The 24,204-nt window shown below is 36.1% G+C and overlaps 1 protein-coding gene and 1 long non-coding RNA gene across 17 annotated transcripts in view; one reads left to right on the top strand and one right to left on the bottom strand.

Annotated features, from left to right (window-relative positions):
* LOC110844801 (microtubule-actin cross-linking factor 1) overlaps positions 1-23,316 on the bottom strand; it is a 70,293-nt gene extending 46,977 nt beyond the window's left edge. For 3 of the 15 annotated variants that reach the window (XM_035856213.1, XM_035856209.1, XM_035856253.1), the window contains exons 1-3: positions 1,608-3,294; positions 333-389; positions 68-174 (exon numbers count right to left, since the gene is read on the bottom strand). In XM_035856213.1, coding sequence (XP_035712106.1) covers positions 68-174; positions 333-389; positions 1,608-2,183 — 740 coding nt within the window. In that variant the 5' untranslated portion in view covers positions 2,184-3,294. Of the gene's footprint in view, positions 1-67; positions 175-332; positions 390-1,607; positions 3,300-7,765; positions 7,819-7,945; positions 7,986-8,055; positions 8,095-8,232; positions 8,272-8,584; positions 8,675-9,516; positions 9,571-9,728; positions 9,747-12,547; positions 12,610-14,229; positions 14,885-19,293; positions 19,463-22,667 lie in introns of those variants that run through there. The other 12 variants (XM_035856256.1, XM_035856218.1, XM_035856198.1 and 9 more) reach the window with 10 other exon arrangements.
* Positions 5,332-6,594, top strand: LOC118437326. 2 transcript variants are annotated; one of them, XR_004836023.1, is made up of 4 exons: positions 5,332-5,572; positions 5,750-5,870; positions 5,964-6,097; positions 6,168-6,594. It is a non-coding gene; the product is annotated as an uncharacterized LOC118437326 (long non-coding RNA). The 2 variants fall into 2 exon arrangements; XR_004836021.1 differs by having other exon boundaries at positions 5,750-6,097.
* Positions 23,317-24,204: the final 888 nt, after the last annotated feature.

Raw genomic sequence — 24,204 nt, 5'->3', positions numbered from 1 at the left:
ACCATCAAAATGCGATAACAATTTCGAACAGGTTTTAGCACCTTACTTATTATCATCAATTACGTACCTGTTCCTGTTCAATAATGCGCAAAAGGCAAGACCATCCTTCCATGATTTTGTGAAATCGCCAACTCGCACTCCTGGGTATTTGGCAGTTGATTTTTTAGCCCATGCCTGGTGGAATTCATGAAATGTAAAACTTGCTCAACGTAGTATTTTATATAATTACATAACACAGTAATGTCGTCATATTGTTGTTCTGTATCGGCGATTATTGATTGACTATATGTAAGATCCGGAATACGTGCAAAAACTAAGGATAAGTAACTTACCAGTAGTGCTTCTTTGGCCGACACATTTTCTTCCATCCCAACGACAATTTCGGAGATCTAAAACATCATAAAAAATTAAATGTATAAAAACTGCATCATCTTTTATGACTGCATTCATTCTCATTCATCATCATCATCGTCAATGTTGTTGAAACCAATCCAGAAAGTACACAAAAGTAAACTTCCAGCATTTACTGGCACGTCCTAATTACTGCATGCATGCTAACCTCCAAACCAACATTTTGCTTTCAGCGAAGCATGTAAACAAAATATGATTAAACCAATTATACTTCTGCATCAAGATTGTTCTCTTACTGGTCTGTATTGCATTCAAGGTTATGCTGACTTCTGCTGGCATGGAGTGTGCCATCAAGAGTGAAGTCATCATTACTATTCATAATTATTTATGCAATTGTAGTAACGTTTATTTTGAGTAAGTGAAAAACAACCCTAGGTGAAATGCAAACTTGATTTTATAACTCACTCGCTGACATCATCACAAACAAACACTTTAAATTTTGGTACAAGGATTTCTGGGATGAGGTCGGTGGAAATGAAATCATACAGTCGTCAATGTAGTTATAGCCTTGTTATCCACTTCAAACATCCGTAAATGTAATCCTCAGTAATTAAAACAAACTCAAATATGCAAACAAGAAAATACAAAATTGTGTGTGAACAAATTGCTTGGAAATTCTCATCATCATCGTTGTCAAAGTCAAACAAAATAAGTGATTGCACACTCAAAAACACATTTTGAAGATTAGAAAGAATGGGACCCGTATAAAAAAATCAAACTGAGCCGATTTTTAAATGGAGATACCGTTTTGCATGTCACTGAATGAAGCGACACTCTTTATAAAAATAAGTAACAGTAACAATTATTGAAGGGGATGAGACCGTTATTGCGTATGTGCATATTGCATGACATACTGAATATGATATGACCAATTTCATGTATGTATGCAAATCTTCACAAACAAATCATTTCTCTTATAGGATAGTAAAACCGCAGGAGAACTTTTCTTAGTTAGTGATATTATTATACATGTGGACATATGAAACAAACCCGTGTGTATGATAACCAATTCAGACGCAAAGTGCAATGCAGAGTAAAATCTGTGTGGTTTTTTGTCACTGCAAGGTGGACAGGGTAGGATTACAAACAAAGAGTGATTTTCATAATGGGGATTATCTCAGGAGTTTGAAGAGATTGAATATTTTTTGAAGTTGTTGCACATTGTGTGCAGCCTGCCTAATACAGAAGTCATTTACCTTCTTCGAAGAAGCCTCATCTATGCCATGTTTCCTACTTTTGTGACCGTTCGAATAAGAAGCATTGTTGGTGGAGGTAAACACCTCAGTTTTGGTAGACCGAAGCCTGGTGTTACCACCACCACCCCGGGTGCTACTTCCACTACCACCACTGTTATGCGTCCCCCTGATACCATTATCATCTACGTCGTCTTCGTCCGTCCATGGGGTTCTGACCACTTGCTCTGAAACGAGTACTTCTTTCCCGTCTTTTCCTGTAAGGGTGACCAAGCTTTCTGTCACCGTCCTCTGCTCGCCTCGAGTTAGAGTTGTTGTTTTCCGTATGATTTTTCGTGTCACCGACTTTAAACCACCTTTTCGAGCAACACGGTTTGTGGCCGAGGCAGATGAGTGAGATTCGGTGTTAAATATTCGTTGTGTTTGCACTCGTTGTACATCAGAACCTTCGCCACCAATATCCCGACCGTATTCCAGCATTTCGTCATCCGGATTCTGATTGACGGCATCAGGATCTGCATCTTCCCTGGCAGCTTGAATAAACAGCCGAGGGCCGCGCACAAAATGGTAGATAGACATTTTAAACGCTCAAATGGATGACATGCCCGTGATATTAAACAAACACTGAATAAAATTACCACACTTGAAACAAGTTAACCGCTATTCACTGCTGTGCACTCGGAATTTGTACACAAATATGCGATTAATCCGATAAAATCCGATATTCGGTCCGGATGCTTCAATACGAGCGAGAATGCATGCTGTGCCAGGTACTTGTGCTTGCTGGATATTGCATGGAAAAGTTTGCATGGAACGTTCGTTATCACACGTTGAAATCTTGCAATAATAATGAGAGTTCCGGCACAAGACAGACAAGCTTCACTTCACCAATTCATCTCCAAGTGAAGACTGAGAGTGATTCCACACATACCAAAATCTATGCATGCGAAAGCTCATCTCTATTCCAATTTCATGCAGATACGTGATGTGCGATAATTAATCGTCCAACTATTGACTTCGCCTTCATTCCAAACAGTTTTATTTAATGGTAGTTCACAACCAAGTTATAATGGTTCTTCTTCGGTGTAAAAGTACACAAATAAATCTACAACCACAATCTCAATGCTAAACCCTCATATTTCTCAAGTTTTGATACTGCATTGCATTGCAAGGAGTGTCCAATGATCAACCATGCTACAAGTACATATCATATTGCTGTAGGCTGATTGTGTATTTACATATTTGTAGCTGATGGTAGAATATGTACAAATGCAAAACGGAACCTTCGAAACTTAATTCATATTCCACTTTTCAATTTAATTAGTTGATGGTTACTTTTAGCACAAGAAACACTGCACAACCTTTTTATTTCTGTATGATGTTGACTAGGCCAAGCCAAAAACCTGCATTCACCAACTTAAATGCGAATTCCTTAAAAGGAAATCCCTTTCAAACATTGAAACCGACTTGCTAATTATAGAATTGCAAATTTTAATTTTGCCACTTCAAAACTCATGCTCCAACACTTATCACGACCAAAACCTGCGTTGTTTTGGTGCTCGATACTTTTCGAAAATTTAGAAATCTGTCGTCCAACTGTTACCACTTTGACCAGCGTATGGCAATAATTTAGCAAAGTTCAGTCACAGCAAAACCAACTGTGTGAGCACAAATCTATCTGCTTGGATTGTTATTATGATTCTTAATCCTTTGAAATAGTAGAAATGCAGTGTGGTGTGCCTGTAGCAAACTGGGATTCATGTAGAAAACCCAATGCTGTTCATACCGGCGGAACCTCGTCTGATTCCATCAGCTAACAGTATTACGTATCCTCCTTCTATATACTACCTGTCCAACAATACATGAAAGCAATGGTATGTATGAGAGCAGGTAGTAGTGTTGGAGTGGAGATACACATTTTTTTACCAACGGCACAACAGGTAGGTTACAAAAGTTGGCTATATAACAACCTGACTGGATGGCTATGAATGTAAAGAAACTAAACAACAGTTCGTACATCCCTTCTCATCATCTCTCATGATCTAATACCTCTTCGTTCACTAAGTGTGCAATGCATTTTCAACAACTAAACATTCCACCACCACATCATCGTCTTCTCTGTACAACGTACATATAACTCCCGTACATGGATGTAATTCGAGGTTTCTTTGCACCTGGGGGTTGGCAGCATTATTGCACAAGGCGAAAAGTTATGCATGCACCTTCGTCTTGACATATGAAAGCACAAACTGGCTGCGGTAAGACATGTCAATACAGCTTGTGATGTCATACAACAGTAAAGATGGTCTTGTACCGGAAGCCTCGAGCTCTCAAACCTTCTTCGTCTCATGAAATTTGAGAAACACACACGCCACTAGTAAAAAATACTGGCTTCAAATAAAGATCTATGTAGATGTACAAAACTTTGCTGACTGTTCCATGTCCACTACGACCAACTGATAAAGTAGAAATTTCCAGGTTATTTATTATATTTTAACAAGAGATTGATATAAACACTGAGAAGCCGATTTCATAGCTTGTGACATACGCACCCTGGTACATAGTAATACACGTACGCAAGGCTACAAGAATGATTATATGAACACAAATTCCAAGTCATGCAGAATATCAATTTCTTATGAAGCTAACACAAATCAGTGTAATCATTGTCGATGCGAAGAAATTACTCCTGAATTTAAATGAGAATCTGACGATTATTGTTTGGATTCCCTTAACTTAACTCATCCCATGTCATAGTAGTATTATGACCGACTATGGATAGCAGATATGGCATAGTCAACTTATGTGTGTTTAGTTTAGGGTTAATAAATGCATGCAACACCTGATTCTATTGTATTCTATGCTCCTATTCATAATTTAAAATCAGAACACTGAATGCTGAGGTTTGTAAGCAACAAGAAAGTTGTATCCTGGGCTTCACAATATATGGCTTTCACTTTGCAGAGTTTCAATGAAGAAGAATTATGTTAAAGACACTCGGCTACGAATCTTTAAAATCATCTTCCAGACCATAACACGGGATGGCTTTATATTTGTGTATACAGTTTGTGGACACTACTTAAATGCTAATTAGTATTCACAATATTTACATATGCACTGTATTACACTTTGCACAAAAGTTATAGCTTAAATTAACCTACAAACTGATGCATCTCCTTGCTCTAGTCCCTTCTTTTAACATTAAGTATTTTCACACGAATAAATAACAACCTATTTTTACACGACAAGCCTAAACAACCCAATATTATTATCCACATAGAAGTTTAAATGTTCGGGCTGGCTATCTTTGGTTGATAACTAATAATTTGCGACATGGGTTTGCTGTCAAACAATGTAACATGTGAGTGTTATATGCTTGTAGCCTTGCCTGACATGTGAATGTGTGATAAGACCACGAATTATTTTTCAACAGCATTCATTCAGCTTTTCATATTGTTCAGATAAATATGATTTCCACATTCCAGAACCTTTAACATGGTACATAATTCTAAACCAAGTGATCAACGTGTACTATCACACATTGATATTCTCAGCATAATAATACATACCTACCAACATATATTTAGATATCCATACGGATCACGACAGCTTCTCGAGATCTTTATCACATGTGGTTCGGACTTACATATTACACATGTGGTAAATAAAGCAGTGCAAAATGTGTAATGCAAACAATACAAACCAGGCAAATAGAGTCGAGATAATTTAAAGACATACTGCTGAGCGAGACGGTTGGTTCCACAGTTTGGCTTCAACCTCGTCCAATTCATTTTGCTGATTTTTCAAATTATGAAGTGCTGCACCTCCAGCAAAGAGTAACATACCGATTGGCAGGACCTTGTCCGATACCGACTCAGTCCTTTTGTTTCTATTATTTTTGTGCCCACCCTGGTCATTACTATTTCCAGAGTTTTGCTGTGTCGTCCTACCATCCCAACTACTTGTCAGTGAGTGACGGATATCACGGTGTCCTAAACCTCTTTTACTACTGGCAAAATAACTGTCACTGGATTTAGATTTTAATAATTGTTGACTATTGTAGGAAACAGTAAAATTTGAACTACTGCGTTCAGATAGATAACAACTTGAATTTTTTAATGTCCTAATTTCAGCCCTTTTTGTAGAATGGTCACTGACACCAACTGGGCTTTCTCGCTGTGGAGAAACGACAGAACGTGGAAAACTATGAATAGGCGAGTTTGTTGTGTTTCTTCCTCGAAGAAAAAGAGCGTAGAGATTCCAAAGGTTTCGTGCCATATTGACAAAAAGGCATTTAAAAAGTCACACTATACAAAATTGGTGCTATTTAGTAACTTTACAAACCAAACTCATTAACAGAACGGGTAGTGGTATCAACAACATGGCGATTATGCGGCCTTCATTGTACGTTCAACAGCAGGACGATATTTTTCAATGCTTCAGTGGAAGCAGAAGCACATAATGACATCTCCATTGCACCCGAATATTGTATGGTAATTACTCCATGAGTACCACTAACATCAATACAGCTTTCACTTACATTGTAATATGTATCATTACCAGAAAATTTTGTGGACTGACTGCATCATACACAAGATAATTCTCTCGAAACAGGTGAGCGAAATTCATCAAAAGTTAATGTTATCTTATCATTCTGAACGATTACGACTCGGGGGTGAATAAATACTCGATACTGGACCTGTGTCGTTTTATATATATGGATGATTAATGGTTCCAACACGTCAGCAAAACCTTGATTTCACATCATTAATCAAAATATTTGTGTTGTAAATGCATAACCTGTTAGTGTAAGGTTTTTAACTGCAACGTTTTAAAACAGTCTTTGTATACCGTTTGAACAATATAAAAATTGCCAAAAATTTAATGTGGCGTATATTTATAACAATACATTGGTACAGTCTAAAATATTTATGCAAATATTTGTACCCTATGTCATACGAGTATACAAATAAAACGTTATTTAACAGGTGTGAGGAAATTTGTAATTTGCGAAACAGGCATACATATGCTTGATCATCATTTGAGGTATTTTGAGGCATAATTGTAATCATGTAATCACAATATTGCCACAATCACAAATTGACTCCTTCTAAAACTGCATCAAATTCTACGAAGCATGCATACGATGGAAATCTCTCTGCGAAATTTCTACTCTGTACTTTGTTAAAATTTACATCAGCAAATAATCAACTATCCACTTTTAGTAGCAAACTATTGTCTAGCAAACGAGAATTAGTAATTACTTACTCTTACCTTTCTCGGCTATTTTAGGAGATGCGATGAAGTGGAGAGTAACACAGAGTGAAGAGGTAAGTTTAGATTTAGCAGCAAAAAATTAAAAGAAGGGCGAAATTTATCACATTCTTTGATCCATGCAAATTAACTCATTAGACAATTTAGGCAAAGAGTTCCAAACCACATATGTAAGATTATGCAGCGAGGACAACTTGTATAAATTTATAAACGCGTTAATGTCAAATGGAGAGACAAATATGTCGAGACAGAGATAACAAATGTGCGCTGAATTTACTGGCACTGCTTACTGCCCTGCTTAAGGTCCAGTTGAGAACTACCTATGCGAAAGTAAAAGTGAAACAATTAAAATAAACTTGAATTTAACGTGGGACGATGAAGCTAAAATCTAAAATTGAAGCTAGGTGTATGCCCAGCCCGCCCCCTTAGATGCCGATGCAAAATATTCAATATGATATTGTAAATAACAACACCCACGCACGATGATCTGCATCAAGCCACACGAAAAGTGAATCCTTCACGAGTTATTATTATTATTCAGACCAGTCAGTCAGTAAGTGAATGAAGGTATGCTTTCGTGGGCTTCTTAATTGCATGCCATCCACGCACCTTCGGCCTATTTGGGGAAGCCACCTAACTAAAAGAGACCCACAGCGGAAGGGCAAGGTCAAGATTACAAACAAAAACATTATACATGTGAAGCATGCTCGCTAATGTCTCCATGTCGTCATCGTTGTATGCATATCTTGGTGCAACCACTTGTTGCTAAATATTCAAATATCTCCAACCAAAACCGAATTAAAGAAATTTAACCTTCCTTTCGAGATTGGTTTCGTTAAAAAGTTTCCATTTGTCGCGAATTTAAATATTGAAAGTGTAGCTCTTACCTGGAAATGAAGGATAATTGTCCATATCAGCCCCAAAGTCAGTTTTGGATTGCCTATGTAAAAGTAAAGTCAAAAATTAAAATAAACTTAAATTTAGCGTGGGACGATGAAACTAAAATTTATATAATATGAAATGTTCACGAAATTATTTACAAAACATGAAAAGTATTTAGTATTTACCATCCACAATGTCTTCAGCTCTGATGTTGACCAATTTGATCTATGAATAAATTAACATGCTTAAAAATCTCAGCAACGTGCAATTATTATATTTCAAGTCTCCTTGTTACCTTTCGGTATCTGAGAAAATCCAAAACGGTTTGCACATTCTGTGAAAATAGAATAAAATATTTTCACCATGGATCATGTCGAAGGTATGTTTATTGTTGCAACCAACCGTCTTTCAAAGTCGTTCAAAGTTTAAAATACGTTCAAATAAAGCAGCATAATTTAAGTCAGCGACTTACCTGCAGCATGTGGAAACGCATTCGTCCTCTTTCTCTAGGCTGCAATAGAAATCAATCAAGAAATCGTGGTCAATAACAATTCATATTGTCGGCAAATATTGTTGCCTAATTTATTTGGCCATATTATTCATAAATAATAAATCATGTAGTGACGTCTACTAATATAGTAACGTCATTTGTTAGTACAATCATGATGACAGTTTTCCGAAGCATCGGAAGATAATGAAGTACATAAAAATTTAGGTCTCCTCTTCATCAATTAAGACTGACACCCACGATTGTGTATTTACGATTAAAATACATGCATACGGCAACAACATATATGAGGATGATGTAATATATTGAGACTTACCAAATGCTCAGAAGCCAATACCTCCAGCAATGAAACCAAATTATGGCCATCTCGAAGATCTTCAAAGAGATCGCCCACGCGCTTCCCGCACTGCAAATAAAAAGTGGCTTTAGTAAGATTTGGGATATGCATGGTCATAAGAGTTATTCAAAACATGAATTTGTTGGCACATCACAGCTGTCATTCGCAAATTAAGTTGAAAATAGCCATGCAAATCTGCACATAGCGCAACTAACTTGTACAACAATTTTCCTTTATTTAGATCCGAGCAAACCATTCTAACACTACTTTTGAAATGTGTATGAATGTAATGTAAATGTGTATGTAAAAGTGTCTACTTGACACTTTCGGACCAAAGTTCTGACAACTTTTCAGAGTGAACTATTGAGTAACTAATAAGTGGTATGTAGCAAAACTGTGACATGCGGTTGGTGTTTCAATGAAAACATAAACAACTGCCATTCGACAAATCTCTACAAGATGATAGGCAAGTAACCAATCAAGTACTTAATACAACTGCATAAATAAACATTTAATCTTTTTTATTGCAAAATAACAAATAAGACCAGCTTACTAGCTAGTTAGTCCTTTTTTGGAGAGATTAAGCCATCAATAACCTAGTGATTACAAATTCAGCCAACTATTTAATATGGGCTTAAAAGGATATTTTTTAATGGTTGGAAGCAATTAACAGGAAGCTACGAGAATCTGAGTAACACATATTGCCGTGCTCTTGGCCATATTTTATGTTTTATTACAAAAAATTGAACTACTTTATCTACTCTGCAAATTGAATTACCGTCACGTCCATGTTATTTTTTAATTAACACTGTGCATATTTACTTTGGCGTATAGTAAAATAAAAGAAAAAAGCACACGGTGCGAATTTGTGGTGCAGTGAAAACACTAATCGTAAGAATATGTATACTTACAGATACCGTATCACAATTGCATGATCTCTTACACACGTGAAAACATGTGTAAGTCTGACAAAAAAATAAATATTTTCAATTTAGTAGCATCAATTCATGACTAGTAAAGGTAATTACTAATAAATTATCATGTACACAAAACAGGAAAGAGATTCTGAAATCTCACAGAAAGTAACAAAAAAATTCTTAGACAAACCACTGCGCATTATTACCTGAGACTTTCTCCAATCCTAGTTTTCCAAGTAAGCATGAAAATATTTACAATGCAGAATAAACAGTCAACATAAAAAATTTCGCGTATGTTTGCAATATGTTTTTAACTGATTTTCACATGATCAGGAATGTCAGGAATGTCAGGATAGACGCATAAATTCGAAAATATTGTTTGCAACATTTTATGCTTTAATTATCAGTAGGATGAAGTGGAAAATCAACTGTAATCCAACAAATTCTGCGAGTTTTTTTTCTAAGCAGGAGTGAAGCCATTAAAATTTTCAAAAATATCAAACCTTCAGTTTACTGCGACTTCCATGAATATTTAATTAGCAATAATAGTGCGAATACAAATTTTGCGAGTGTTAATGGTGCACATAAAGGAAAACAACCAAATTTTATGACTTTGATATATTTTGCCACATGCATCGTTGAACCTTCAATACTTGTAGTTTGGTGATTCGAAAGTCTGTCTTGGAGAACTCATCTGCCTTGCTGACTGATTGTGAGACAAACCAGCACAGGTCGAATGGACTGATGGAGGTTTACTCAATCAGTCACCCACCCTCCAGCCCAAATTTGGATTTTTACGCCCACACAATTTGATCATCGTGTCCCTAATCTCATTTTTATGCTTACAGGTTAGTCGTACAGCAGTGCGTTGGCTCGCTAATTGAGTTCTCTCTCCATGACCAGCATTTCCGATTTGATCTCAAACCATGTGCGGCGACTCACTTGATTATTTTTACACGACAGATAATTCAACATTCCTGCAGTATGCTTCCCCTTTAAATGAATAAAATAAAAAAACTCCAGCTAGTGTTTATGTTTATCTGGTGTCATGAGTCATTTTCATTTTCTAAATGATTCGACATATTGAATGCCGATCAGCAGAATTTCATAACACCAATAATGGCATATTAAAAAAACAATAATCCAATTGGTTGAAGGACTTTAGTCTTTAGTATTTCCTATCTGCGAGAACAAGAGTTTATGGACGGGTGATAAAACTTGAAGGTGGATACGCAAGGATGTGCCACATTGGCAGTCAGTCGCCTAACCTCATTTACTAATAAAAACACAACTATTAAAAACAATGATACCCTTTCCCTTAGTACGCCTACAAAAAACACGTGCGAATAAGATTCGACATACATACGCACTTTTTGCATATGCATACACGCATTCTCTTTACTTGCTGGTTATACTGTATTATTTATTAGATGTGATGGATCACATTCTGCGTGAAAGCATTCCTAAATGCATATAATATAAATAGATAAATGCAAAAATGCAAAAAATGTAGAAATATATATTCATGAAATAGAAACCGGCAGATGAGACATGCTTTCCTTCAGCTTCGTGGCGATACACATGTTTAACAAATGGCAGAATGTTGTCAAAACTGTTGAGCTCATCGTCATTACTTAACACCAACAAGTGGCTCAGAACAAGTCTATACCTACCTAATTACATTTTTTAACGGAACAATATGCTATTCTTTATCTTCAAGTCGATATGCAGCCATCCTAATACATGACAATTGATACATTCCATACAAGGAGGTCAATAATTGGGCATTTCACACAGTAATGATTCCCATTCTTGTCTTGAGCTTCATAAAAGGGTTGGAAAAGCTGTGTTTACGCTGGTTGAAATATTTTCATATGACAGTCACCAGTAGTTGCAGTGCCATATCACGACGACGAGGGCAGTTTGTTGACCGAATTTATGACTTTTTCAATAATTTAAATTTAGCAATAATTATGAGTCAAGTCCCAATTTCAGAATTCTTTCGTCTCAATTTGGATGTAACTCGTTCACAAAAAGTGATCAGAAGATAACATTGGCTCACAACGCACTAAATCAGGCGCGTCGCTCATTCTTCCATCCAATAGAGTTCAAAAAAAATGTGTCATAAGAATATCTGCAATTTTGAAATGAGCTGAAGACAACAAGTACGTATAAAAACAAGCTGAGGACAGTTCCACGTGACCTCAATTGACCAAATTTGGAAGAAGATTAGTGAAAGTGGTTTCGTACTCGAGGAACTGTTACAGAGAGAGAGAGAGAGAGACCCTCACACATATGGACGAGCGGACAGTGCCTAACAGCAAATATTGCATAGCGTCCGCATATATGCATACTTACTACTGCACTACTAATTGAATCACCAAATCTGATCTCATGTAGTCCCTGGTGCATTATTACAAAGTATTATTACAAGAGAGGTACCTTTTAGCTATATGATTTGATAGGGAGAGGGAGAGACTGCCAACATATGACAGCTCTTGAATCACTGAGTCTTGACAGATATGCATCGATCAAATAATTTCTTTCTGACCTAACCGCTGTTCACAACCCAAGGAATTCCTAATCATATTTCTGGGATTCACAGAGTAAAAATCGATTCAGATTATTAGCGATATGAGGAGTCTCCCTTCTCTCTATAATTACTAACCAACTCCAAATTCAAACCCATTACGGCTATTTTGTGTCGTAACCAATCACCCAACCAGGTGTCCAATTCTATCATTGACTGATTAACACGGTTGTTATTTAGCTTGTATGAATGAATGGAATGGATGTTGACTCAGATTTCGTAAATTCCATTGACTAAATCATAATGGACTCAAATAATATAAATGCAACCTGTACATACATATGCTAACTAATAAATTAACAATGAAATTGATTTAATCAGAGCCGCATACATACATTCATGAGCACCACTAGAACCACTAGAACCTAAATATGAACACTCTTTCCGAAATAGTCAAATAATTCAAGGTTCAATAAAGTACATTTGATAATTTACCTTTGACAAGTGTTTGTTGACCCATTTAGTAAACGTCTTCTTCTGGATAGCATCACGCTCATCTGTAAAATTCATAAAAAAAGCACATGCCATTATTGTTGCAACTCAATAATTGTTGGAAAAAGTAATCCCAACAAACCACCAAAAACACAAACAACTTGTAAAAAATATTTTAACCACAGTCGTACAGCCACACTAAAATAAGTACGATACAACATGTACGATAGAATGCATGGCTAATTTATCAATTACACATATCTCTAACCAAGTATTTAATTCTAGTGATATGATCAACTTTTTATTAACTTCAAACTTGATTGTTGATGAATAAGTATTATGTGTAATGCAGCAGCGTAAATTGCTCTTTACTGGTTGATAAAAATGATTTTTATAAGAGGATGTGACATTTATTATCCGAGTAACGCAAAAGTCATGAATTTAATTAATAAATTGACATCAGAAATAATGATAATATCAGCCGTGATGTGATGACTTTTGTCACGTAATCGCAATTACAGAATACGGGCGAACTGCTATCTTTCAAGCAATTTTATTTCTCAATTTCAGCTTACATTCGGCCAAATTATTTTCCGTTAGTACTTATATTTCTCTAATCAGTCAATTGCATTACAAATATAAAAGTATGGATTGGAACCCATCGTGAAAAAATGAAGATAAAATTTTTGCCAATTTCAATTTTAGGATTTTTATCTATAGTACTCCAAATTATTGACCTTTTATGCTGACGTTAATCTCAAGAGAGTTAAAATAGCTCAATTATTAGCTACAACATTAAATTGTGTATCGAGTTCGAGACTGGACTAGGATAAGCCTCCATCTGACATGAATGATTACTAATTCACGTGAAAAATTCATGAACACTTGAGTGAAGTGAAATGTACGCAAATTCTGAAATAATCATTTACCATGACTCGATGTTAGTTATCTTTCTTGTTTTATTATTCTTAACTTTATTTTGTTAATAATAATTTCCCCCATTGAAAACATTATCATAATAAAATGAGATGACCGGCAAACAATAACATACTGGCTTAAGTATAGCAAAATATTACAAATATGATAAAAACACAAAAAAGTTCTCATCCAATCCCACGATAATTAATGAGCTTCATTGTGGTAGAAAGTATAAACATGGCCAAAGATTTGAAACTGTTGCTTGCTTAATGAGTGTTGCGCATCAAAATAAAAGTATAACTGACTGCAATAATTACTCATCCATCAGCTCAGGTATTGCACTAGATAGATATGAAACCTCAATGAGAATTAAATGCCCTCGAAACAAACCGTTAAGGTAAATGCTGAAACGTTGATTGTATTCGTATGCATCACGTCACGTCATTGTTGACGTTTTTGTATCCACAATAATTAACAAAAGATGTTTATATGCCATTTCAACATATTTTCACCCTTATTATTACAAAATTCAACTGAAACTGAACGAATAGCAGATGTTAAATGAATGCGACACAACATGCGTTCTCTGTTTTACTCCACAAATGGCAGCCATTGTTAGTTTGAAAAATACAGATCAAAGTTTACGTAAATTGCACTCGAAGGAGGTGGAAGGTCACGCAAAACACTAGAAAAATGAGACCTGCGTTTGTCTGCCTGCCTACCGTCAACAATGTTGATAAAAAATGTCCATGAATCCCAAGACCAACCTTTGAATTTAGACAAATTCTCCTCGTAGCCTTGCTTCTCACTGTCAAAGCTACCTCCGTAAGTATCCTCCCTGGTTTCGAATCCCATCCTTTGTTCCCGGTGGGAGGTGCTTGAGGTGGAAGTGTAGTATGTCTGACCTGACATTTTGGTCTGGCCAACAGATCAAGCGAGGCACCTTTAGCAGCAGTACCTCCGCTTCATCAAACTAATGTATGTAGCAGGTTCCAGGTCGGTGAGTATTATTAGTATTTTAGTCGACAACTGGGATAACTGTAATCCACAAAGGCACACCAGACCGGTGGCAATAGTGGGAACGCCGTTGACAAAATATTCTGTATTCGTGTTCAACGCTGGATATTTCTTCTCTAGGAGGTAATCGGGCAATGGTTGTAGTTATTGAAAATTAATTGTTTCGTTAGAGTTGGGGAGGAAAATGAACACAGAGCGTGGAACAACGTGGAGCACTTCACAACTGGTTACTGTTAATATGTGTGGTGTTTATGAATGCTTTCACAAAAGACCAAGTAATAAATCTGTGGATCGTGTAATGTATGATCTGTCACGCCTGTGAATCACGAGGGTTGTATACACTGTGTATAATACACATACACACATACGCTAGAAAATGAAGTAAAGTCAAGTGGCACCAGCAGCAGATATGCAGAGAGACAATGTCGTCCTGTAATTTTCAAATCTTTTGATTGTTGTTACAAGGTTTGGACTCGAGTCTGAGGAATCCAATTATGAAAACCACAATTGTACACTGTTTACCAAAAATCTCGTTGGATAATAATTATATCTCACCAGTTGACCACAGAAAGGAAGATTGTTCCTTAAAACGTAACTATTACTACACACACACACAAATTGTAATTGAGATTATGGGATTAGAAATGGGATTAGATTTGTGACTAATATCTTTTGTTACAGATTTTCCAATAACGACTATTTTTTTTTAGAAAAAAGACAGAATTATATCTGAGAGCAGAGGGAGTAAGAAGACTTTGCAGTGTTATTTAAACACACATTCTGATCCGAATCACTTAAAAGGCTCAAGGAAACGATCAAAAATCAAGAGGGGAAGGCGAGGCACAAACAAACTGGACTATGGGATGACGACGACTGATGCAGATTCTTCATAATCAAGTGGTTTTGACTTGCCATCCAAATACCATTAAAGTTAATCAGCATAAGATGAGCGCAAGACATTTAGGGCAGGTAGACTAGTAAAGTAACTCCGCCAACACATTTTTCGCCACTAGTAGTACTCGTTCGTGAATGCCTTTTTCGGAAGAAGGCTCTTCTTCTGGCTCCACACATGCCGTTCGTATGAACCAAGATGATAATATCCAAAATCCATCCACATTCACAATTCAAACTACTTCACGTAATACACACCACGTCCGACCTTCTAGGTCGCAACCACTATTACTTATTCAACTCTGATGCAGGAGGAGGATTAAAAACCCACGCTTCAAGTCTCTCTGAATATTATATTCCACCATATCAGACCAGCGTTACAATTGTTCTTGTTATTAGTCTAGCAAGTATTATCCAGCCGGAATCCAAAGCGGTATATGTAGATCTTTAGTCAATGAACAAGGTGGAATAAATAATAAAACAATCAATAACGAATGTCAAAATCCAAACCGCATGAAAACTAGATGTTTCCACCCCTTATCACCATTTAACAAAGTAAGATGTCAACCCATATGTGCACCGTAGATAGTGAGATCATTCAATACCTCTGCACCACAGAATTGTGAAGTGCCACACAGACGAATAAATTCTTAGCACATGTGAGCATAACCACAATATCCTCTTGAAATATTATAGAAACTTTGACAACTCTACCGGAATTTTAACCATGTTGCAATTAAAATACGATGACTAACTCAGTAATAGAATTTCACAGCACAAAACTTTTTCATTGTCTCCAAATTTCCTTTTCCGGCAACCAACTGAACAACTACCTACGTATGTAGGAATACTCAAATTTGTAATAAAATCTGTTTCCGATGACCTCATAAGAAGAAAAACTGAAACACAAGCAGACTTTAACAGAGCTTCAACAAGCAGTTCTTTATACTAACTAACAAGTAACAATAAGGTAATAACAACAAAATGTGTGTGAATAGATACATTTTGTTTTCTTGGATTACTTGATAGGCTCTGTTTTGCAAAATGTGGGTGTATTTTTCATTCACTCAACAATTCCGCTCAACATTGAAGAAGCTGCTTTACATGCCGGCTCAGGGAAACGGTTAATATGGGCCGGTCGCCAATCTACAGACGCGTGGATTTATTATAACCAACAACATTGTTTTTGCACCAGTAACATTACGCTGACTGACTGCAATATCACGTTGCCTATTTTTCAACTTGAACTCTAAAGTCTATCAACTTGATATATATGGATGCATGTCTGCATTACAAGAGCACAGTCTCTTCAGAAATTGCATTTCACGCATACATGCTTTTGCACGCAATTGGTTCAGCTGTTGGCACAAAACACTATTCATCTGCAAAAAAACTTAATGCACCAAGCCTCCTAAATCCTTCCTACTTATTATGCAGCCGGTTTTACCGATGTTAATATAGAATCATGGAACTTAATCTGCCACATGAATCTGATGTAGGTGTTGGTGCTGCAAAAAAAGTCGCAAACAATTGTAGACTAACTATTGCCTACTCCACCCGCTGCGTTTAGAGTAATCACACAAGAACTAACTTTATAAATAAACATGTAATCTTCTATTCGATGGAATGAAATCAGTTGTGACCCAACAATACAACAATTTCACTTTGCAGTAATAATGGATTCAACCAGTAACTGGAAACACACGTGTAAAGTCTCACGCTCCGGTTAACTAAACTAAATATGTAGAATAGATTCAGGTTTGATTTACTTGATCACTTTCTATTTTACCATAAAATGCTTCAGTTTTCAGCAGCACAATGGATCATTACTAACATTTGAGAGCTTCTGTAGGCAATAATGCTGTGCGAGATATTGAAGTGTTTCTTAAATACTAATTTTATATGCACATGTACATACACTGCATACATGTACATGTGTAATGATATCTAGGAAGGCCAAAACCAAAGTAAACCTCTGTTCTCCTGTCTTGTTTCCGTGATTATCGTAAAACACGTTGGTGGCGATTTAATCACGGTATGCTTATTGGATTTCTAGTTGGTTAAGTGAAAAGGGTTGGCTCAAAAGGAAAACAGTTAGGAGAAGGAAGGGCTGACAAGTCACAATCTTGAGTCAGCCACTTCAAAAATGTTTACACGATATCAACGATAAACGTAATATTAAATTCCATGCACTCTTTGAACTACTGTTGTGCTATACAAACTACCAATAAATTACGGCTAGCCGTCCACTGATACACCTTCAAATCATCGACTCATACTGGGAGTGCAATTATTTTAGTAGCACTGGGTCCGCTAAAATCGGTGGTCAATGCATGACAATAATCGTAACACTTATTCCTAGCGAACTAGGAATAAACTTGATCACACAGACACTTGGAGAAAATTATTTATATTTTGTGTCTGGCACAATTATTGTGTTGTTGTTATAATAATGTCCTTATAACTTAACCTAAACGTATTATTACTATTAAACCCAAGCTAATCCCATTTCAATTCAATTACAAATTGCGTGTAATTTTTAATCACTGTGTTACATCTAAACTCGAGTAAATTTTAATGCCACAACGAGAACACTTTTTAAACACCTTGGCCTCATGCAGTAATTTTAGATTTTGGTTAATCAGCAAACTAACTGTATGTAACAATGTCACATTTGCCGTATGTACAATAAGCACTTATTGGTACACAAAAGTTGCACTTATTTTCGATTATGGACATTGAATTTGAAAACAAAGTGTCCCAATTGCATTTGCCTTGAATTTGTTTAATGGAATCCATCAGTGCACTCGACCAACTTCAATTAAACGCAATTTCCTCTCAGGACAAGCCTGACGAATATATCAGCAGCCCTCACACTGCCACAACCCCCAACCTACTAAATGCCACGTCCAATTCGAATTTGTTTTACAAAACCACTTGTTCATTGTTTTGTTGTCATGTTCATTCCTTGGCTAGATATTACTAGGAATATGACATTATCATTGTCTGCCTGGTAGTTGATGGTTTCGCCCCGACAATAATGGTATAATTTCACTATCCTGCCCACCTACCTACATACCTACATACATACTTATGTACATGCATATCTCTGCACCACAGGGTTAAGCAAACTACATAAATATTGATATGCAAATAGCTTGTAAATACATAAATGCGTCCGTTGTGAACATATATTCGTATTTATTATTAACCAGGTTGAGTCGTGTTAAATAATATCTAATGTCTGTCATTAAATGTGTCAAAAGATCCTGACATCGCAAAAATGATTTACAAGCGAGCATCAATCACAATCTGTTTGCTATCAATAGAAGCGTCATTTTTCAACGAGAGTGAGGAAGGGAGACAGTCTAAATCCAGCAGAGGTTGGAGGTGATCAACTGACCTCCGTGTTTAATCATATCTCCCCAAATTCCAAACGCATTAACGAAATCATTCATTCATGACGACTGAGTATGTATTTAGTAAGCAGCGACAGCCGCTCACCTGCCTACTTTTACCTGCGGCATGGACAATGGCAGTACCAATAATTTTAATACATTTTTCCGTGGTTTTCATGATTGATGGCGCCCTGCATGCAGTGATTGAGACTGACTTCTTAACACTACAAAGCAATTGGTATGGTCCACCTACCATTTTGTCATAAAAATGCACTTAAACGAAATAAAATTACATTTCTTAGCAGTCCATTTAAGATTTTCACTCGCTTGAGCTGAAAATTTAATTTTCAGACTTCATGCAAACGTGTGACGAATTAGGTAGATTAACCGTGAGGTTAATTATACATGTTATTACTTGGTGTGGCTGTACGGCTGCTGTAGTGATAATTTTACATACTGTGAAAATTCTATACGACCGTACAGAATTATTAAACATCTAATTACAAAAAAAATCTTTGGTCTTACCTGCAATTCTCAGGACGGCTCTGTCTGCAGAATCAAGTTGCAAAATACTGAGCGGTTTTTGTTTCGCCCATTCTTCCAAACTCTGGTCAAACTCCATGATGAAGAGTTTTATCTCCAACGTCTTTCCAATGCACAAAGTGTTTTTGAACTATCTGGAGACATCCGGCATCTTTTACACAGAAAAAAAATCACATTTTAAATACGGCACAAAGATGGTGTTTAAGTATCAATTTATTCACATAGTCGTCTCTCTAATAAAGATAGTTTGTAACAAAAATTGTATCACAAGTTAAGCTTTCAAGTAAATTTTCACCGACAAATTATTAATTCTTCACTATAGTGGATGACTATAAATAAGTAGCACAGCAATATGGTGTTGTCCAACCCAGTTAAAAATGTAAATAGATTTCTTTGGAGGAAGCAGAAATTCACGACAAACTGAATGTCGACACATTATAAATATTATATCAATCAACGACCCAATACTCTTCACTAACTAGGTGAATCTTATCATCTAGGAACCAGATAAACCACACAATCTGTATGATAATCGCACAATACGCTACGTTTGGTCATCGCTATGTATATAATCGGTTTATTGGTTCAAATGCAACATAGAATGACAACCAATAGAATTAAGCCGTTTGCACTTGAAACTGGATCAACATCAACATGACTTCATAATTTCGAACTTTCACTGGTTTCAGGTATGTAAATAAGAAGTCAGTTTGCAGATTTAGGTGCGGTAACAAATTAGATCCAACTTACACTTTGTGAAACATTTATCATAAAGTATTTTAAGAATAAACATGAAACTAAATCGACCAATTGTAGTCCTTTTTACAGTCGTTGGTCACTCGCGTTAAAAAGTTGTTGGATTGCTTTTAAGTAGATACTCGACCAGGCATCCATCCAGGACTATTAATTAAACGAATACCCACCCTATAATTACCTACCCGGTCAGAAAAATCTGATTAACTTATTACCACAGCGTTCTTGCGTTTCCATGTTTTTTACGATGCCACTGAAATCACGATTGGTCATTGCATGGATTCAACTATCTTATTCACTGTGATAATAATATGTACAAACTGTTTACAAGCTCTTCGTGCTTATAACATGTGATTATCGATTATCACACCTCACAGACCAGATTGAAACTGAAAGGATAATTTTGAAGGCTGTTATTAGACTTAGGTGGCCAACGAACAGTTTTAATATTTGTACAAACGGCTTAATGACTAATAAGAAGTTATAAATACAAACGCTAATCCTCTTCCGTACCAGAGTTGGCATTGTACTAGCTTAACAGCATTTGACTGTGAATTTCATCTCATGCGCTCCTCTCTGATATAGGCTTGGTTAATTCCTGTCCAAATATGACAATTAATGTTTGTGCCGTATTATTCATTTCGTGCTTATTACTTTTTAAACATCATCACGATTTCTAGAAGAATGACATCTTGTCATCCGTGTGATCCATCTTTTTATGTGCAGGCTTCTAAAAGACCTAAAAAATGTGAAAAGATGCACTGAATATACATCATCATCATTTGTTAGACGACTGTATTCCGTTCTTATTACTGAACTCCAATTTCACAAGGCATGCTACCAGCGATACGTAACCACTGGAGCTAATTAAAAGTGATGTACATGCAGCTCTGGTTTTTCCTATCCTGTAGGAACCTGACAATGTAGTGCAACTTTGGACCAAAGACTTAGTATGAGACATATTAAAAATAAAAATATAAATGGAAAAAACACGATTGTCACTTCATGGACAATCCATTGGATTGTCCACTGTACAAATTTTAAGAAAGTATGCATGCCTCACTCTGGTATACTTAAATGGTCATCAAGTTTTAAGAAATATGAACACAACTAAAATATAATAAAATAAATACAGTCACTTCATCTTACTACGCAAGTAATATACACAAGTAGTAAGTTTTGTCCTTAACTAAACACACACGTCATTGAAGGGTGGTGCGAGTATAATGAATGACATAATGTCTATTTATGCACAGTGAAATTGACAAGATCAATACCAAAAGCTAGACAATAACCACAGATTACAAGATTTGACAACTAATCAGCTTGGTCGGGGTAAACACTTATCTTCGCGAGAGGTCGAGTACAGTGGTGCAAATTATTGTGCATATTTGTATAACCCTTGAAGTTATCATAGTGAGCGAGTAGGTGGAATCTTTACCCGATAATACACTACTGAATAGTATGGTTATACCTACAGATTATTAATTCAAGACAAATAGTGAGCTTGCTGCCACAAGTTTGGCTAACAATAAACAATGAGCCATCAACTTTGGTTCGTACTTCAGTAAGTATACATAAATCTAACTTTTGATGACACAATGATATTCACCAGTGAATATGGAGTAGGCGAACAGTCATCTTTTACTGATTGGTATTGAACGAGACAAGGAGTTCAATAAAATAATGCTAATTAGTACAGTGTACAAAGGACAAAGAAATTGGATCATATTTGTTTTCAGATTCAATAATAAAAGTTATGGCTATTCTTAGGAAAAAATCGACCGTGCAAATTATCACTGATCCAATCATCTCTGTGCATGTTAGGAGAAAGCATGAATGACGCTATTAATTTCATTGGGCATGTGTGCAGCATATTACAAATAATCATATAAACAAATATGGCACATCTGCTGAGTGTGCATGACCTAATAGTGGATGACCTAAAGTTATATCGATTCGTAAGTTAAGGGAAGCAAGCTGCAAATGCAGTAGCCGCAATTTTCTCCTCAGTTTTTAGCAAGATGTGTATTATAATTTTTTAATCATTGATTACATAACTGATATTAATAAAATTAAGATGCTGTTAAACTTTTGTGGAAATTTGTATCAAATGATGCCATATCATGTAATAGCAACAAATGTTGTTATTGTTTCTCACATGCTACATAGACAATGGAGTAATTGGTTTAATTTGAAAATATTTACAAAAAACAGCTGTAAACTGAACAAGAGGCATTAGTGTGTGCCGTTTTTTGCATCCAACAATTATCAACAATGGGCCTGGTCAGATTATCATCTAGTTAATTATAACCCAGCAATTGATATTACTACCTTTGTTCATAGACGTATGCAGAACTGTATTTATAAACCTCATCCTCCTGAGAATGTACTTATTTACCACCTACGCAAATTAACCACTACCACACCGTACACATATGTATGTATGCAACCATAAAAGGTAAAGTGTGCAACTTTTTACAGATTTTACTGGTATAAATGAAATTAGTAACCTATATGGCTTAAGATTAGTTAACAAGAACGATGTATTTACATAAATAGCAAATTAAAATTTCGTATATAATCAACGGAAAATGATTTACCCAGATTTTACTCCATCATCAACGCTCTAAATATGTGCAATAATACTTCATTCAAGATCAAGCTTCAGCTAATTGTACGACGCTTCACATTCATTCGATAACACGGCACTCACATTTGTCTAACATTCGTGAAAATAAAACCAATTTGTTAGTTTGGCCAATTTGTGCCGTTGATGTTTTAACTAAGAACTAATCCTTTTGTCTTTTCTTGTCCTTCCCCGCTTTTCGTTGTAGTTATAAAGTTATAAATAAGTAATTTTTAAATTATGAATGACTGGAACTTAGCACTCTCGTGTCTTGTCAATTGTTATCACATCCCTCAATTCACAATTGCAAAAATTGAGAGTGAGATGCGGTATAAAAAAGATGACTACATTTTTGTAGTGATATCATCGTGAACATCTGCGAAAAACAAGTTTTGCTCAAGTGGCAGTAACAATAATTGACTCGTTTCCGCTAATCGCCTTCCACAACCAGCAGCACAATTTCCAGACTTGGACAACAATTTGTCCTTAAGCACAATAGTTATTAGTAGTTAACTAAACACTGTTAAACGAATCCTCGTTTTTATTTGTCGGTATATAAATTTCGAAGAAGAAGCGTAATTGATAATTTCGTGAGTTTAGTTTCCCCTGCTGCTGCTGGTGAGTGTTGAGTGAGCAACCAAAATTGCCGGTCGGTCGGGTAAAACCAAGTTCATTCATCTGCTTCTCTTCCGCTGCTTCACAAACATCCATAAAGTGCATGAAACTCCGGTATGAAATTCATACTATGAATTAGTTCTTCGAAGCAATAATATATGACATGCGACTACAGTTGGGGACTTAATTTAGTCCATTTTTACTTGGTCCAATATACATATGACATATACATATGAACGACACGACCCTTTGCGCCTTTGTTATTGTATAATACTTATGCTAGTAAAGAGGATGGAAATTGAACCAAATATATTTTCAACTTCTGCTAAGGACTTTTCCGGAAATAATAATAATGTCCAAGTCATGCGACTGGCTTCCCCTCTTTGCTACCGTCCCTGTGTGTCTTAATAATACTACGAACGAATGAACAACACCCGCACTGTGCGGAATTAGGAGGGGATCGATGAATTATGTATCAGGCTTCGGTTTTTAATGTAAGCAGACTGCGTGTAAACATGAACATTTTTTGGAAAATGTTCCAACTATTCTGCCCATAATACATCCTCATCAGTATAGTTTGTTTGCATAGTTTTTGCTTCCGAGGTGGATAGTCACAGTCACTACGACATAACGAGATCATGACAAATTAGCCATATACGGGTTGTCTATAGGTCTGGATGTCATTAGTTTTTTATAAATTTTATATAACAGACGTTGTGAATTTTTAAGACGGCTTTAGTTTTATTGCTATCGTGGTTATCATCATGCACAAGTATTATTTCTCTGGGTGGATGGAGAAGACAAGAATCAGATAACATATTAACATAAGGAAGCCTTGTGGAAGGGTGGTGTATACAATATACGTACATCGACTGATCTGACATATCGAGTTATGG

Source organism: Folsomia candida, unplaced genomic scaffold, assembly GCF_002217175.1.
Source record: "Folsomia candida strain VU population unplaced genomic scaffold, ASM221717v1 Fcan01_Sc001, whole genome shotgun sequence".
NCBI classification, from domain to species: Eukaryota; Metazoa; Arthropoda; class Collembola; order Entomobryomorpha; family Isotomidae; genus Folsomia; species Folsomia candida.
This window is presented reverse-complemented; position numbering and strand designations above follow the sequence as displayed.